Here is a 16839-nt window from a genome sequence, read left to right on the forward strand (position 1 = left end):
AGCGTCTGACATCAGCCTGAAACATCTCACTTTCAGCTGTCAGAGGTTTGAGGGGTTCCCATGTATGTTTTAGTCGCTTGCGACTTTTTCCTTTCTTCTTCCTTAACCAACCTCTGACACACTAAATAATTGTGGTTTCTAGTTAGCCAGGTCAAGCTGAAGGAAATCATCCCCAAACCATGACACTTTCAGCCCCATGCCTCACAGGCACTATATGGTTCTTGTCCTGGAAGGTAGTAGTTGCTTTATACCAAACCTAACCTCTGTAATGGTGCCCAGGTCATTCAGCTTTACTCTTATCTGTCCAAGGAATTTTATTCCAGTCCTGATCTTTGTCTACTTTCTCTCTAGCAAACTGTAGCCTGACCGCCATATCTTACGAAGAGACCAAAGGTTTGCTAGAAAGTTAAACATATCCTGTCGCCGGTTTTCAGAGTGAAATTCCTTGGACAACCTGGACAGAGCACGCTGCCACATGTTTATATGTTCCCACCTGTAGACTTATATTACGTAAAAAGTTCAGTATTGTTAGAAGTGATATTAATTATGAATGTGTTCAAATCTGTTAAAACACACAGACACTCATTAGGTGCCATGTTTCACATGGGTGCACCTTTCTGCAGTCTCCTTGAAACACACGACAGTTCCCTCCACTCTTGTTTGGACATTTGGTAAAGATGTGGGGGGGAAAAGTCTCGAATAAAATTATTTTAGTGCTGGACCTCTGACCTTTCCCCTTTGCACAGTCTGTCTGGATAATCCAGAGTCTTGGGAACCCTCTTTTGCTCTCTTCTCTTTGATTTCTTTCAAAGGTTTTCTGTGCAGTTTAGACCATTCCTTACAGCCTCAGGTAGAGACAGACCCACAGCATCACAGATCATCCACCATACTCAGCAGTGGACATAAATTGCTCTTTTGTACATCCAGCAGTTGTTTCAGGTCAGACCCTCCTGGAGTGTTTGTGGCTGAAAAGCTCCAGGTACTCATTGCTTTGATTGCAGATAGAGCCAGGTTTAGTCAAGTAGCAGAAATCTGTAGAAAGGTACCACTCTTTCCTTGGATCCCTTTTATCTTCTTCACCTTCTCGTACTGTTTCCGATATTTGTTCCTTTAGAGCAAGCCGCACACCAGCGACGACTTGTCGACCGACTCTTAAGTGTTGCACGCCGGCATGCTATGGGTGTGATTGCTTCTTATCCAGCTACTGGTACTGTTGATAACTTTGATTGCAAAGTCAATGAGCTCTTTGTTTTCCCACAACAAATAATTACGGCAGCTTCCTTCCTGGCCGTGCCTGCCATCCATTGATAGCGCGCTCTCATCCCTGTGGTTGTAAATAGCCGTCAGCTCACAGCATGTTGGGATACCAGGTGTTATAGGCTTCCACTTAACTCTGTTTCCCTTATGAACTTCCCCTGTACGTGTTTTTCTGTCCACACTTAAGTAAATACAATCAGATGGTAGCTATAAGTTGCCATAGAATACTTGTTTGTGCTCTATAATCAGTGATTTTAGGCACAGGGGGAGATCCAGACTATTAGGAGCCACTTACTTGCCGTGGGTAATGTAAGAAAACTTTTCTGACATCCAAATGGGCCGGTGATGGCCGGGTTGCTATTAAAAGATGCGTCATGTTGCTTTGCAACATCAGGAAATCAACACCCTGCTAACGTAGAGGTGACAGTAAAATTAGGGTACAAGCGATACTTTTCCTAGCAACAGGAACTGGCTTGTGGCTTCACACAGTAGGGTGTTGGCGTGTGTGTGTGTCATTTAGTCTCATTTGTTGGGAGGCCTACACTGCTGTTTACAGAAAACATGCTGTGCAGCAAAAAAACAGCAGAGAAAGGACAGTGGTTGCAAAAAAGAGCAAAACATACAAGAGAACACCACAAAAGGAGCAGCTGTTGGAGAAAGATGCAGACCAGGGGGACCAAGAAAGGCTTTGCTTTAAGGATGTGTTTGTATCTTTGGTATTTAAGCTTTAAGTTTTCACATACTCTGTCCTTTAAATATTGGCTACATATCACTTACTGTTAACCTTATGGTGTTGGCTACTAATCAGCAGTATTAAAGTTATGACTCTAACTATTAGAATTGTCTCCCAGATAATTTCCCAGATGACAGAAATCAATAAAAAGGCCATAACTAATCCTAATTTTGTCGCACAATAGTTTTAAACTCTTACCTTAACACCCTAGCAAATTAGCTTGCTAGCTAGTGCTAGCTTGTACAATGAACATAGTAGAAGCGGAAACACACTCAAAAACCCCATTTTTGTGTATTGCATGTGTGATACTGCATGGGTTGGGTGTGCTTTATATATTATTTGTGAGGTACTTACATACATACTAACAGACAGATGATATTATACCTAGCAACCAGTAGAGTACCATGTACCCAACACCTTCATTCCAGCTTTCTTTGTTTTTTTTTAACATGTTTGAGATAAATCTTTCACTGACAGGAAGAGCTTCCTGCTTGCCAGTTGAACTCACTCCCGCTTTCCGCTGGACTCAAAATTTGTGGCGGACAGCAAAGTGTTTTGACAAGAACCATAATCGTGGAGCACCACAGGGTTCAGTGCTCGGGCCAATTCTTTTTACTGTATATGTTTCCAGACGGCATGGGATTATTTCCACAGTTGTGCTGATGGTACTCGACTATATCAAATCCATAAGTCCGAATGTCTTGAAGAAATAAAAGCCTGGATGAATCAAACATTTTCTGCTTTTAAATTCTGAGGCAGGAGTTGTCGTCTTGGGATCAGACTATGTTTTTACTATGTAGCTAACGTTACTCACGTTAGCTACAGATTCTCTGTTAATAAAGGCTTTTTCTGTATCCAAAACATTGTTACCTGCTTCCATTTGGATCTGGAAAAAGAAAGAGAGAACATTTTTGTTCATATAAAAAAAAAAAATCAAGCCAACATAGTAAAATTGACACATTTAAAGCCATAAAGTGACCTAATAATTAGTGCTGAACAGATTGAAGCAACAAAGTTGACATATGGAGGCTTGTTTTAGAGATCTGTAGGCAGCTGGTTTTGTTTTAGCCCTGTTTGTTTTTCTCAAATTAATAGCTTCTAAATTGAGGCTGGAAGCCCCCTCTAAAGGGCACAGAGCTGTATGGGGGGCCGTGGAAAATCAGGGCAGGATTATAGAGTGAAATTAAGGTCAATGAATGTGATTTATGTTGGGAAAATAAACAAATGTCCACTGGTGCTGTTGTGTTGAGTTTATGTTTTCACTGTTCGCTGTTTCTGTGACTTGTTTTTACCCGCCTGCTCTCCTCACTCATCGGCTATCTTTTCGTCTCCAGGTCACCACATCATGTCAGACGGCGACCAGCTGTGAGCCGGTGAGTACGAAGCCTCAGCACGAGTTCATCACCTATCCTGAGATCTTTGAGGAAACATTCAGACAGTTACTGGCCTCGAAATCCTCTACACTAATCCAGGAAGGGGCTTCCTGTAATTGTAGTTCGAATGGGTCAAAGGTCAGCGTCTATGAGCGTGAGCGCTTCCCCCTGTCTGCTCAGACTGAAGCGGACAAAAGTGTGTTCAGCTTCAGAGGTGATGAAAGTGGTCGGGATGTGGGCAGAGATGAATATGAAGATATTGGGATGATTATGATCTGTGATTTTGACACACAAGGGACACAAAAAATGAATAAAAAACACCAGAGACTTGGGTCTGTCATTCCTATTAAAACTTAGATATAAATAACTTTAAAGACCAGTTGATAGTCATCTATGATGAAAACAGATTTTGTCCACCGATTATAATAAAGACCTTCATATTTGAAAGAGTGGAGGCTTTTAAAACTGGTCATATGGGTAGATGCTCAGGGCGGCAATAGAGGGGGGAAACTCTTCTCTGTAGAGAGACATGCTCATTAGTTCCAAGTGTCTGAAGGAACTTCAACACCAAGCTGCAGGAGGAGGAAGACGAGCTTCAGCCAGAGCAATTTTATTTCTCTTTTTTTTCCCTGTTTCCTAAGGGTTGCAGAAAAGGATTTATGCTCCGTGGCGCAAAGACTTGGCTCATTTTCATTTTAATGAGCTTGAAATTGAAGTTTTCCTTCTCTTCCGTGAAAAATGTAAGCTCAGCAAACGGTGATTGGAAGACCAGCAGATTCCCAATTTCTCCGCTTTTAGCATGAAAAGTTGTGTTTTCTGTTCTTTGTCTTTAACATTAGCCAGGAATTGGATGACCAAAGTAGAAGTGCGGCGACTAGAAATGGCCCTTTTGAATCTTTTATTCCAATTTCTTCTTTTCTTTTCTAACCTGAACATGTTGTTTGTTCCTTGTGGTGAAATAAAGTCGGTGACCTGCTGACCCTTCCTCTGTCCCTGCAGCCTCCCACTCCACAGCTGCCGCTAAAGCATGTAGATACACCGGTAAGTCTTTTCATTCATTAATGCTGCTACTGTTAGTGCAACTCTGATCTGTGGAACAAGAATTATGCAAAACTTGCTTATTTGAACACATGGCTTGAATGGTTTGGCATCTGTCCTTCCATCCAGTTCCTCTGATCTGACCTAAGTCTGCCTTAGACTTAGACTTAGTCTTCCTTAGACTAGGTCTTCCTAGGTCAGGAAGTCTTCCTTAGGTCAGACTTCCTGACATCAGTCAGGAAGGCAGCTTTAAAACTCAGTTTTTAAAACTCTTTTCAAATCTGTCCAGATATTAAGTAAATACTCATATCCGACGTGATCCGAGGTGTTTTCCTGATCTTTGTTTGCATGAGGAGTGCTGCTAATGTGGAAGAAAAACTGTTTATTTAAAGCAGAAGGAAGAAAAACCGGAACATTTGTTAAAACACAATTTTCTTCCCTTTTTTTTTCTCCAGAGTAAAAAGTAAACAGACATGAAAGTGGCACTGATGTCTCGCAGCCCTCGCCTTCTCTGCCTTTTGTTTCTGTACGAGTCAGCGTTTGTGTCAGATGTTACCCGAATAATTAGATCAACGATGACTCAGAGCAGCAATATAAACACAGATGGTTCCCTTTGTTCACCAGCTTTTATAGAAACTCTCACAAAACTCTGCAGCATAATAATAATAATAATAAGACTCGGTAATTATCTTCTTTCTTGCATCCTCAGCAACAGGAATGTACAAATGGTGACTTTCATTTTCTCTCAAAAAGAAGCTCAGATTCATTTTGATATTTCCTCCCAGATATGCTTGGTTTTTCATTCAAAGTATCAGATTGTTCCTCGGGGGGTTTTTTGGTACGTCTGTGGAGAAGGTGGAGGTTTTGTTGGGTTCGTTTCTGCAGGATGTGTCCATGGTGGTTTGGTGCTGAAACGGCCCGTTGTGACCCGTGGCGGCTCCGCTGAGGCCAGATGAACCAGACTCTTAATTCCAGACGCTGTCAACCAAAACGAAGCTCGTCAGACAGGGAAAACATCGGGTCGCTGGTTTTTCCTCCCACATTCTCAGCATTCTTAATCAGTTTCTCCACACTGAGGCGTAATTCAGACGGAATATGGAGTTGGATGGGAAATATCTGCAAAAAAAAGGAGGGAAGAAAAGTTCAAATAAATGCAGAGCAAAGACAGAGAAGGCAGGAGACGAAATGCAGCATGATGTATCAAATAATCACTAATCAAGACTGGCTGACGCAGTGGCAGTTCTGGCATGCATGAGGCCCTCAGCTCCCAGGACCCACCCCTTTCCAATTTGGGCCCATATTAAGATCAGAAAAGGGCCAGTTGCTACCAGAATCTACTGCTAAAACAACTGCAAAAATATTAATTAATAGCTGTGTCTGCATTCGATAAGTTTTAGAATTAAATAATATTGAACATGTTTTGAAACTGATCAGTTCCTCCAGGATTTTATGATTGTTTTTTTTTATTTTCTTATTTTGGCAATCAAAGGCACTTATTTGTGGAGCTAATTTACAAATATTTCCAAAATACCTTGCAGTATTTGCAGTAAATACTGCCGCAAACAGTTATTAACTGTTTGTTAATAACTGCCACCTGCAGGTGGGAGTTAACATCACATACACCCAATGTTTTGGTGGAAATAGTCTTAAACAGTAAAATCACAATTAAGCATTATCCCAAAAACATGATGAATCTGTTGATTTTCCATGATTGTGGATTTGCGAAAGACTGGAGAGATAAAAACTGCTTTGATTTTATTTATACAATATTATTTAAGCACATTATTGTCATGTTAAAGGTTTTATTTACACATCCCTACACAGAAATAACTACACTGCACCAGATTTCGGCCCTGGGCCTTGAGTTTGACACATGTGGCTTACATAGATGGATTAATAGATTGATAGATTTGATTGGTTGGATGGATGGATGGGTGGTGACTCCATCCAATTTTTATCAAAGTATTTCAAGATGATAGCATTTTTTTTATCCAAATTAAAGTTTCATCAGTCAGACGGCTGATGAAACTGACTGCTCACCACTGTTCACCATGCAGCTGTTAACTGTCAGAGCTGAATTAATGCATTCAATCGGTTATGGGCGTTTCAGATGCTGTAATTTTTGAAGATGGCGGAATGGCCTAGTCAAAGTCAGGACTCAAATCAGATTAAGCGGCTGCACCTAGTGTGACTGAATTAAAACTATTCATAGCTATCAGGAGGTGTGAGGGGCTGCATACGTTTTTCCTGGTTTATTGCTGATCTTCCGTAATAAATGAAATAATCATGTGAAAAGTGATTTTTGATTTTTCTCAGGTTATGTTCGATTATTTGAAATATTAGGTGGCAAATACTGCTTTTTCATATTTTTTTTCTCTTGTATTTTGTTCCATTTCTTTTTTTTATATTGTGAGCAATGCAGCACTGATGTTTCTGTATTTGCTTCTGATGCCTGTTTTTTTTCTGTATTTACTGTAGTTCACTTAGAATATATGAGCTTGTGTTAATGGCATTTGTACATTGTTTGCATAGAGTGTTAATCTGAAAAATAAATTATGATATCATTATTATTAATCACATTTTCTAAATTGTTCAAATTTCAGGGATTTTTTCACGTTTATTCTCAGCTGGATGTTTTATTTATTTATTTTCAAACAATTTCCTCCATCTTTACACTTAATGCTTAATATTTCCGAGACTTCATGTTTTTGTGCTTCTTTGTTCCAGGTTTGACTGTTTATCGACTCTTTCCTACTAATCTGTGGCAGACTGTTAGCACATATAATCACCCGGTGACACAACATAATGTTTGCAGATGAATCTTTTCTCTTCTGTCCTTCTGTTTCTCTTAGGGATCGACGAGGTCCTGCAAAAGTGTGGAGATTCGGAGAAAGCAGTCAGGGTAAATATTCTATATTCACGTTGTCCAGCATATTCCAGTGCCTGCTTCTAACAATTCTTCAACATTTAATAATTAGCTGCACTTTATCCTCCCTGTGGTGTAAATATGACATAAGACTATTTGTAGAGTAGGCTTTTCCTTCTCTACCAATAGGAAATACCTGAGAGCACGGTAATTAAGTCGGCGAGAGCTAAAGGTTCAACTCGTTCAAATGACAAACTCAACTGTTGACGAACTGAGCGACGCTGTGAGCTCTGGAGGAGCCGAGCTGCGCAACATGGTCCAAAGAGGCCCGCACCCAGAAAAAACTGCGAAATCCATCAAAAATACCAGCTGATTTTAATCAGAAAAAATGTGGATAAATCCCAATCGCCACAGGTCGGAAATGACGTGTTTCCATTTGGCAGATTTATTTTTGGAATTCAAATCTGCGCAATTTTATAACCAACTGCAGCACAGCTACGAGCGACATCTACATGCTAACTGGTAAGCATGGCGGAGGATCTGTGCTGCTGTGGGTCTGTTTCTTTTCTGAAAGCCTTTGTTAGAAAGTCTCTGAAGTATCCAAACATTTTCAGCAAAATCTGGTCATCTCTCCGTGAAAACTGAAAAAGCGTTGTTTATGCGGTTCAGCAGGACTTGGGGCTAAACAGGCAGGGATCTTCCACCGCCGTGGTCTTGATAGAATGCCTCCTGGATGTTTCTTCTCATGCCCATCGGTCATTAAAGCATTTCTGCTCAGTGGAAGAGGCTGCGTGCTATCAGCAGAGGTCGAGTCAACAGTCAGTACTGGAATGTAAACTGCAACCTTTCCAAGAAGCACATGGCCGAGCTGTGGGAGTTTAGATTTGATCAAGTGGATGTTTGTCATCCGTTCCCAAGAGGAATGGAGGATTTTCCCCAAAGATGTCGCAGCAACTGTGAAACACTCAGATTAGGTGTCTGTGTCTCTGCCGCACAGCGTGCTTCAGGCCATGGAGGAGAGCTATGAGGTGGACCTGGTCTACATCACCGAGAGGATCATCTCCCTCTCCTTCCCCGCCGCGGCCGACGAGCGCAGCTACGCCAACAACCTCAAAGAGGTGGCCACCATGCTGCGGTCCAAGCACGGCGAACACTACCTGGTGAGACCAGTCCGGGCCCAGAACCCGTTCTCCGTCGAGCTGAACCGCTTTAATGTGTTGTTCTTGTCTCGTTTACCTCAGGTGCTCAATCTGGGCGAGCAGCGGAACGACTTAACCAAGCTAAACCACAAGGTAGGAACACGGTTTGGCGGAAGCAGAGGCCGCGCTTTCGAGAGGAGTGACAGTGAAATGTGAAAGGTGAAAACGGCGCTCGTGCTTTCCGAATGATTTCTGGTTGATCCGGCTCAGGTTCTGGAGTTCGGCTGGCCGGATCATCACGCTCCGGCGCTGGACAAGATCTGCAGCATGTGCAAAGCCATGGACACGTGGCTGAGCGGAGACCAGCGCAACGTCGTGCTGCTGCACAACAAGGTGACCAAACACTCAGGGGTTAGAATAGGTAGAAAGATCTGTGAAAACGCAAGGAAGCCAGAAAATAAATTCATTTTAAAAAAATTTATAAGTATTGATTTTATCGAAATTACGAATACATATTTTATCCATAAAAAGTATGTATAAATTCAGACATTTTTATGGATTTATTGTCATTACATAGAGCCTTGCATATCCCATTAGAACTAATTTTTACTTAACTTACATGACCTCCAGACATTTTCTTTTCTTTGACATTAAATGAGAATAATCTTCAAACAATATTTAGAAAAATATGTATTATCAAAAATAAATAACTAATTAAAAAAAAAGATTTGTTTTAAACCATTTTTGAAATCTGAATAATCTTCTGGTTTAGATCAGCTACACTTTAAAAAAGTTTCATTAGCTAGATGTCAAGAGTTATCTTATTGCTTTCTAAGATAACTAAACGATTTGGGAAATGGCTTCGAAAGCTTCTGATTGGCTAATTGAAACAGAAATAGACGTACACCTGTAGATGTACTTTAGGTCAACACCTCAAACACACTGCTTCCTGCCTGGTGTGACATCATGAAAATTGTAGTCCTTCTCTGAACTTTCAGGAAGTTGTTTCAGTATCTCCGACATGAACTTCACCTTAACTCAGTCTTCTTGTGTGTTCTGCGGTTTTGCAGGGGAATCGAGGTCGAACAGGCGTAGTGGTGGCTGCGTATATGCACTACAGCAACATATCTGCAAGGTACGCAACATGTTGTCATTGCACCTGTGCTACTTTCTAAGCTTCTGTGTAAAGTTCACAATGCTACGGTAGAAGATTTGAGGCTGTCGCTTTTTGCAAAACTGTCATTTGAGTACTTTGATCTTTCAAACACCCCCCTTTTTTTTTTCGGGGGACGTGAGGACAGGAGTAACAATCCATCAAACGAAGGCCTTGAATATTAAACACCGATGTGATATTTTAGCTTAGCAGCCCGTCCTAGCTAGTTTATTTTCCTGGCATTGTGAGGGAAAAATGTCATCCATGTTTAATACAACCAGATTGTACTGTCTTTCCCACTTCACCACGAAGTAGAGGACCGGCAGCAAGGTTCAACACCTTTCTTCCATTAACACACTGAAGACAATTCTCTTTGTCCACAGGTTTACTAATGCAGAAAGTGTGAAACTGAAATAAATACAACAAAAAATACGATTACAACATGCACCATTTTGTTACAGTAAAATAGTGAATAAGCTAAACATAAGTAGATAATAAACAGTATACATACAGACGATAACACGAAAGACGAAGGATGGAGGCAGATGGACGTGGATAATGATCAGACGTCAAGCACCATGTAAACATCCACCGATTTTTTACTTCCTGTGACGTCACTTGCTATTTACAAAATCTCCTGTTGGGGGTGCTAAAACTACACTTACAACAACACTAATACCACTCTAACAGCACACTCCCCGCCTGGCATAGATAAATGCCACTATCAACATTGAATAAGAAACACTTCTAAAACAATTTAGTCCTACGGTGGTGATAACAGAAGAATGAGCTCCGTCACTGGCCTCAGAAATACTTTAGTTCCATCCTGCCTTGACACCTTGACCTCTGCTTTGCGGACCTTGTTGTCTTGACTGGGGAGAACTTGAGTAATTATTCCCAGGGGCCATTCATTCCTCTTGAGTTGCTGGTCCCGTAGAAGCACAATGCTCCCAGTCTCCAGATTCGTCTGATTGTCGTGCCACTTCCTTCTTGGCTGCAATGTTGACAGATACTGTCTTCTCCATTTGCTCCAGAAAGTTTGGGCCAGATGTTGGACTTGGCGCCATTGCTGCTTACAGAGGTCCTTAACATTAGGGTCTGCAGGTGGAACTGATGGAACACCCGTCTTTTGAGTTAAGAGGGTAGCTGGGGTGAGTATAACTGGGTCACTTGGATCAGTAGACACTGGTAGGAGAGGCCTTGAATTTATAATCGCTACCACTTCTGCCATCAGTGTAGTAAGCACCTCATGTGTCAAACTTGATGTCCCAACTTGCAGAAACATTGAATCCAGGATTCTTCTGGCTATGCCAATTAACCTTTCCCACGAGCCACCCATATGAGATGCATGTGGGGGGTTAAAGACCCATGAGCAGCCTCTGTCTGCCAAATACTTCTCAACAGATTTGGAGTCAATATTAGATGGGATCTTTAGGTCTGCTGATGCACTCACAAAATTTGTGCCTCTGTCCGATCGGATCTGTTTCACAGGACCTCGAATGGCCAAAAATCTCCTGAGGGCATTGATAAAGCAGGAGGTGTCTAAAGACTCGATAACCTCAATGTGAACTGCTCTAACAGCCATGCAAGTGAATATCACAGCCCATCTTTTACTATGGGCGAGACCACCCCTTGTACGCCTTGCAACAACATTCCATGGGCCAAACACATCCAATCCAATGTAAGTAAATGGAGGGTCCATGGAGAGACGATCTGCTGGCAAGTCGGCCATCTTTTGTTGTGGAGGGACACCACGGAGCTTTCGACATGTGACACAATGATAAATGACATTGCCAACCAGTCTCTTCAAACCAATAATCCAGATACCTGCTGCACGAATTGCACCTTCGGTGAAGTGACGGCCTTGGTGCAGGGTTTGTTCATGGTAATATCGGACCAACAGTGTGGCAATATGGGTCTTACCAGGAATGATCTTAGGGTGCTTTTCTTCCAGAGAAATTTCTCCATGTCTCATCCGACCACCTACTCTTAGGATGTTGTGTTCATCAATAAAGGGATCCAGGGCCTTAAGAGGACTTCTTCGTGAGATCACTTGACCGTTTTTGAGACAGGCCAATTCTTCAGCATATGCCTCTTCCTGGACAGTCCGAATAATGACATCCTCTGATAGATTGAGCTGGTCAGGTGTGCCTGCTTTCTGACATAAGTGCCACCTTTTACACTGTCTGTTTTCTGTGACCGTATGAAAGCTGATTGCAACATGAAGAAGAGTAGCAATGGCACGTCTCAAAGCTTGCCAGGTAGAGAACTTAGAAAAGCGATGGGAACCAAGCAATGTAAGAGAAGCCTGTGTTTTCAGAGTGGAGATTTGGGGACGGACTTCAACATCCACGTTTGGCTCCACAAGCTCAAAGGAACCTTGTTCTAAAGATTCTTGTCTAGGCTCAGTAAGAAAACTAGGCCCTCTAAGCCAAGAGGTATTTGAGAGAAAGGCAGCTGGTACAGATCTTGTTGCACAGTCTGCCGGATTTTCTACTGTTGACACATACTTCCACTGCTTGGGATGGGAGGATCTTCTTATGCGCACAACACGGTTGCTAACATATACATAAAAACGCCTTGTTTCGTTATTTATGTATCCGAGCACCACCTTACTATCAGTGTAGAAGGTTGTTGCATCCACATACACGTCAAGTTCAGATGATATGAAGTCTGCCAGCTCTACAGCCAGTACAGCTGCACAAAGCTCAAGTCTGGGAACTGTGTGTTCAGGTCTGGGTGCCAGTTTTGCCTTCCCCATGACAAAGCCAGTTTGTATATTTCCTGCCTCATTCACCACCTTGAGATAGGCAACTGCTGCTATAGCCTTGGTTGATGCGTCCGAAAAAACACACAGTTCTCTTGTCTTTGCTGTTGAAAGGGAAACTTCGGTATAGGGTCTTGGAATCTTCAAGCTACTTAGATCTTGCAGTGAATCTCGCCAAATCATCCATTGTTCCTCCATCATGTCAGGAAGGCGAGAATCCCAGTCTACTCTTTGCTGTGTCAGTTCTCTCAGAATGTACTTCCCTTGGATGGTCACAGGAGCCACGAATCCTAAAGGGTCGTACACACTGTTTACCACAGACAAGACGCCTCGACGTGTAAAGGGTTTCTCTACTTGATCGATTTTGAATACAAATGCGTCAGACTCCAAGTTCCAGTTCAGTCCCAAGCTCCGTTGTTCAGGAAGAACGTCTGAGCTTAGGTCCAAATCCTTCAAGTCGTTTGCACGGTCTTCAGCAGGAAAAGCTTCCATAACTTCTTTGTTGTTAGAAGCAATTTTGTGGAGCCTCAAGTTAGAGTTTGCTAGAACATCCTGTGTGTTCTTCAGCAAACTGACTGCTCCTTTTACAGTAGAAAAGGACTTAAGTGCATCGTCCACATAGAAGTCACGGTTGACAAAGTCTTTCACTCCAGGGTCATGATGTGGTTCCCCTTCCATCGCAGCTTGCCTAAGGCAGTAAATAGCGACTGCTGGACTGGGGCTGTTTCCAAACACATGCACTGTCATGCGGTACTCGATGACTTCCTGTGTAGGGTCGTTGTCCCTGAACCAAAAAAACCGTAAGAAGTTACGATCCTCTTCCCTCACAAGGAAGGAATGAAACATTTGTTTGATGTCTGCAGTTATGGCAATGGCTTCTTTGCGAAATCTCATCAGAACACCAAGGAGTAGATTGTTGAGGTCTGGTCCTTTCAAGAGAACATCATTTAAAGACACCCCCTGATGCTGTGCACTTGAATCAAACACAACACGAATGTTGCCAGGCTTCTTTGGGTGATACACCCCAAAAATAGGAAGGTACCACCGTTCCTGGTTTAGTTTGAGAAGTGGAGCTACTTCAGCATGTCCATTTTCAAATATTTTTTCCATAAAGGAGAAGAAGTGTTGGCTCATCTCCGGTTTCCTCTCTAGGTTGTGTTTGAGAGAGTGAAATCGCCTAATAGTCTGCTGTCTATTATCAGGGAGGTGCTGTCTTGGCTGTCTGAATGGTAGAGGAGCAACCCAGCTATTACTAGCATCCTTTTTTACTCCTTGTTTCATTATTGCCATGAAGGCAAGATCTTCAAAGGATGAAGCTTGTTTATTATCTTCACTGGTAAGTTGGAACACTGTGCGACCTAGCTCAAAATCTTCTACCTCATTGACATCCTTTGATCTTTTGGGACTGTATCTCTCTTTAACATGTAGAACACTTGGACAGGGCTCAAAAATGGTTGTACGAGCCTGTTCGAGAATGTTGGTGAAATATGTGTTCACGCAGAGTGGCTTATGAACACGCCCCAGGCAGACTTTGCCCACAATCACCCATCCTAAAGCAAGTTTCTGAGCATAGGGAGCTTCTGGTGGGCCATTGATGCATTTGTGAACCTTATGAAGCCTGATGATGTCACGTCCAAGTAGGAGCATAATAGGAACATCTGGTTCGAGTTCTGGGATGAGGTGAACGATTGGTTTGAGATGTTCATGATAAAGAGCAGCACTCGGTGTTGGAATTTCTGCTCTGTTGTCTGGTATCTCGTTACACTCCAGCAGACTTGGTAGTAGCTGCACTGTTTTACCATCCATTGACTCTATACAGAAGTCTGAAGCTACTCTTCCCATATTTTCAGACATTCCAGAGCAAGTCTTTAGTGAGTACGAAGCAGCCGGGCCTTGAACACCAAACGTGTCGAAGAAACTCGAGTGTGCCAGAGACCTGTTACTCTGCTCATCTATGATAACATAAGCCTTTATGGCTTTGTCACTTTCTCCTTTAGGATAGACTCTGGCCAGGCATATCTTGGAGCAGTTCTTGACTGCACGGTCTTCTCCACAGACTGAAGTGCACTGGCTAGTAACTTCTGAAGTTTGAATGGGTTCTGGCTCCCCGCCGTGCTTTATTGGTGGTTGGGTGTCTTTAACCCATGGTGCCTGACCCGGGTGTAGTGCTGAAGAGTGTCTGTCACTGGTGCATTCAGTGCACTTAACAATAGTTTGGCAGTCTCTGGCAGTGTGTGCTGAGGAGTTGCAACACTTAAAACAGATGCCATTTTCTTTGAGAAAAGTTTTCCTTTCTTCTAAAGGTTTTTCCCGAAATGTACGACATTTCTGTAATGTGTGGGGCTTGTTATGTATTGGACATCTCCTATCTGGATCCTCCATGTTCTTTTTGTATCTGTTGTCTGAGCACGCAGCAGCTGATACTTCTGTTTTGTGAACTGAGATTTCCCTTGTTCTGTTTTTCCATGGAGGTCTTTGTATGTTAACTTTAACTTCATCTTGACAAACAAAGTTGAAGCTAGGATCATTCCTTATTTGTGCTTGATTGTAGATGAATGAGACAAAGACTGAGAATGGGGGGAACGGTACACAATGTAATTGTTTATAAGAAGATCCATGAGAGAGCCATTTTTCTTGTATACTATAAGGTAATTTTTGTGCTACTGCATGTACACCTCTGGGAGTATCAAGATAAGAAAGACCAGGCAGATCTCCCTCAGCCTTAGCTGCATCTAATTCCATCAGTAAATCACTGAGGTCCTGAAGTTTGGTGTGATCCTTGTTTCCAATTTTTGGAAAACGATCAAGTCTCTCAAACAATGCTTTCTCAATAGCTTCAGATGCACCATAAGACACATCTAATCTGTTCCAGATCATGTTTAACCCTCTAGCTGGCTGGTTTATATGGATAGATCTTATGCGTTTTGCATGCTCAGTTGATTCACTTCCCAGCCATTTGACAAGCAGGTCCATTTCTTCATCACATGTTAGGTTTAAGTCTCTTATGGCATTCTGGAATGAACGTCGCCAGGCCCTGTAGTTCTCCGGTCTGTCGTTAAACTGTAAAAGACCTGTTGTAACAAGTTCTCTTCGTGCTAGAAATCTGACGAAGTCTGTCATCTGTGAACCAGTTGAGTGAGCAGGCTGCTGGAAGTTGCCACGTTGGGATGTGGGACGAGCTTCCATTGCATTGTTCGTGTCACATGGTTGCTGATTTACAGTGGGACTGTGTGCAGGCATTACAGAATCTTGATCATTTTCTGTTATAGTTCTGTACTGGTGCTCCATCTGTTGCGATGAGGTGGCGTTGACATCCATTGTGATAAATGGGTTAAGGTTTTTTTGCTGTGTTTTAAACACATTAGCAACAGCAGTGCAATCATCTCTTGGTGGAGTGAGATGTGGCATGTACAACGTATTGCGTGAAGGTTGTTCTAGAGGTAGCCGTTGTGACTGTAAACACGGCGCATCGTGTGATTCCACATGTATGTCTGCTGAAAGTTTAGCCTGGTTCTCCACATACTCTTTTGTGCGCTCTGAAGAGTCAACTACTGATGAGATGAAAGGAAGCCTAGAGCTGTGTTTTCCTTCACTTGCTCCCACCACTGCTTCTAAAGCTTCTGCCTTTGCTATGGCTGCAGCAGTCTCCTTTTCTATAGTCAACATTTCCATTGAAGCTTCTAGACGAGCTTTTTCCATTTTTAACTTCATTTCTTTTTCTGCAAATACTAAACGTGCCTTTGCCGCTTCAGCGTTAGCCCTGGCTTTTGCAGCTGCAGCGCTAGTTGCTGTTCCACTGGAACGAGTGGATGACATTGATGCATAAGACCTTGTCTTTAATGACGCTGACTTTGTCTCCATATTGCAGGTCGGTAGAAGCTGTATTGTGTGATGACAGTTGCTGTAGTGACACTCACTGGATTACCTCGTGTATAACGTGCCGTCTTTTCACTGTACTGTCTTTCCCACTTCACCACGAAGTAGAGGACCGGCAGCAAGGTTCAACACCTTTCTTCCATTAACACACTGAAGACAATTCTCTTTGTCCACAGGTTTACTAATGCAGAAAGTGTGAAACTGAAATAAATACAACAAAAAATACGATTACAACATGCACCATTTTGTTACAGTAAAATAGTGAATAAGCTAAACATAAGTAGATAATAAACAGTATACATACAGACGATAACACGAAAGACGAAGGATGGAGGCAGATGGACGTGGATAATGATCAGACGTCAAGCACCATGTAAACATCCACCGATTTTTTACTTCCTGTGACGTCACTTGCTATTTACAAAATCTCCTGTTGGGGGTGCTAAAACTACACTTACAACAACACTAATACCACTCTAACAGCACACAGATGTTATAAAATTTGCCCCAGAAAGGAGGACTTAAAGCCGTGGGGTATTTTTATAAACTTGTGAAAAGAGTTTTGCTTGCCTTGTAGAAAAAAAGGGACGATTTTGAATTTAAATCTAGAATAATAACATCTGTGTGACTTCATGCC

The 16839-nt window shown here is 42.3% G+C and overlaps 2 protein-coding genes across 5 annotated transcripts in view; one reads left to right on the plus strand and one right to left on the minus strand.

The window, feature by feature from the left end:
* The window catches only part of tns1a (tensin 1a), an 82949-nt gene that overhangs the window by 35756 nt on the left and 30354 nt on the right, over nucleotides 1-16839 (plus strand). For all 4 annotated transcript variants that reach the window (XM_032556570.1, XM_032556571.1, XM_032556572.1 and 1 more), the window contains 7 exons: nucleotides 3325-3363; nucleotides 4363-4404; nucleotides 7254-7303; nucleotides 8265-8427; nucleotides 8509-8559; nucleotides 8677-8799; nucleotides 9477-9541. In XM_032556570.1, the coding sequence (XP_032412461.1) occupies nucleotides 3325-3363; nucleotides 4363-4404; nucleotides 7254-7303; nucleotides 8265-8427; nucleotides 8509-8559; nucleotides 8677-8799; nucleotides 9477-9541 (533 nt within the window). The remainder of the gene's footprint in view (nucleotides 1-3324; nucleotides 3364-4362; nucleotides 4405-7253; nucleotides 7304-8264; nucleotides 8428-8508; nucleotides 8560-8676; nucleotides 8800-9476; nucleotides 9542-16839) is intronic.
* On the minus strand, nucleotides 9563-16691 carry LOC116715859 (uncharacterized). Its single transcript, XM_032556569.1, has 3 exons — nucleotides 16507-16691; nucleotides 10071-16403; nucleotides 9563-9967 (listed from the first exon to the last, which is right to left on the minus strand). Exon 2 carries the CDS (start codon nucleotides 16185-16187, stop codon nucleotides 10323-10325), a length of 5865 nt encoding a protein of 1954 aa, XP_032412460.1. The 5' UTR covers nucleotides 16188-16403; nucleotides 16507-16691; the 3' UTR covers nucleotides 9563-9967; nucleotides 10071-10322.

Source organism: Xiphophorus hellerii, chromosome 24 (genome assembly GCF_003331165.1).
Source record: "Xiphophorus hellerii strain 12219 chromosome 24, Xiphophorus_hellerii-4.1, whole genome shotgun sequence".
Taxonomy (NCBI): Eukaryota; Metazoa; Chordata; class Actinopteri; order Cyprinodontiformes; family Poeciliidae; genus Xiphophorus; species Xiphophorus hellerii.

Bases quoted from the DNA above. Each gene is read 5' to 3' on its own strand.
- LOC116715859 (XM_032556569.1), bottom strand. From the start codon at position 16,187: ATGGAGACAAAGTCAGCGTCATTAAAGACAAGGTCTTATGCATCAATG.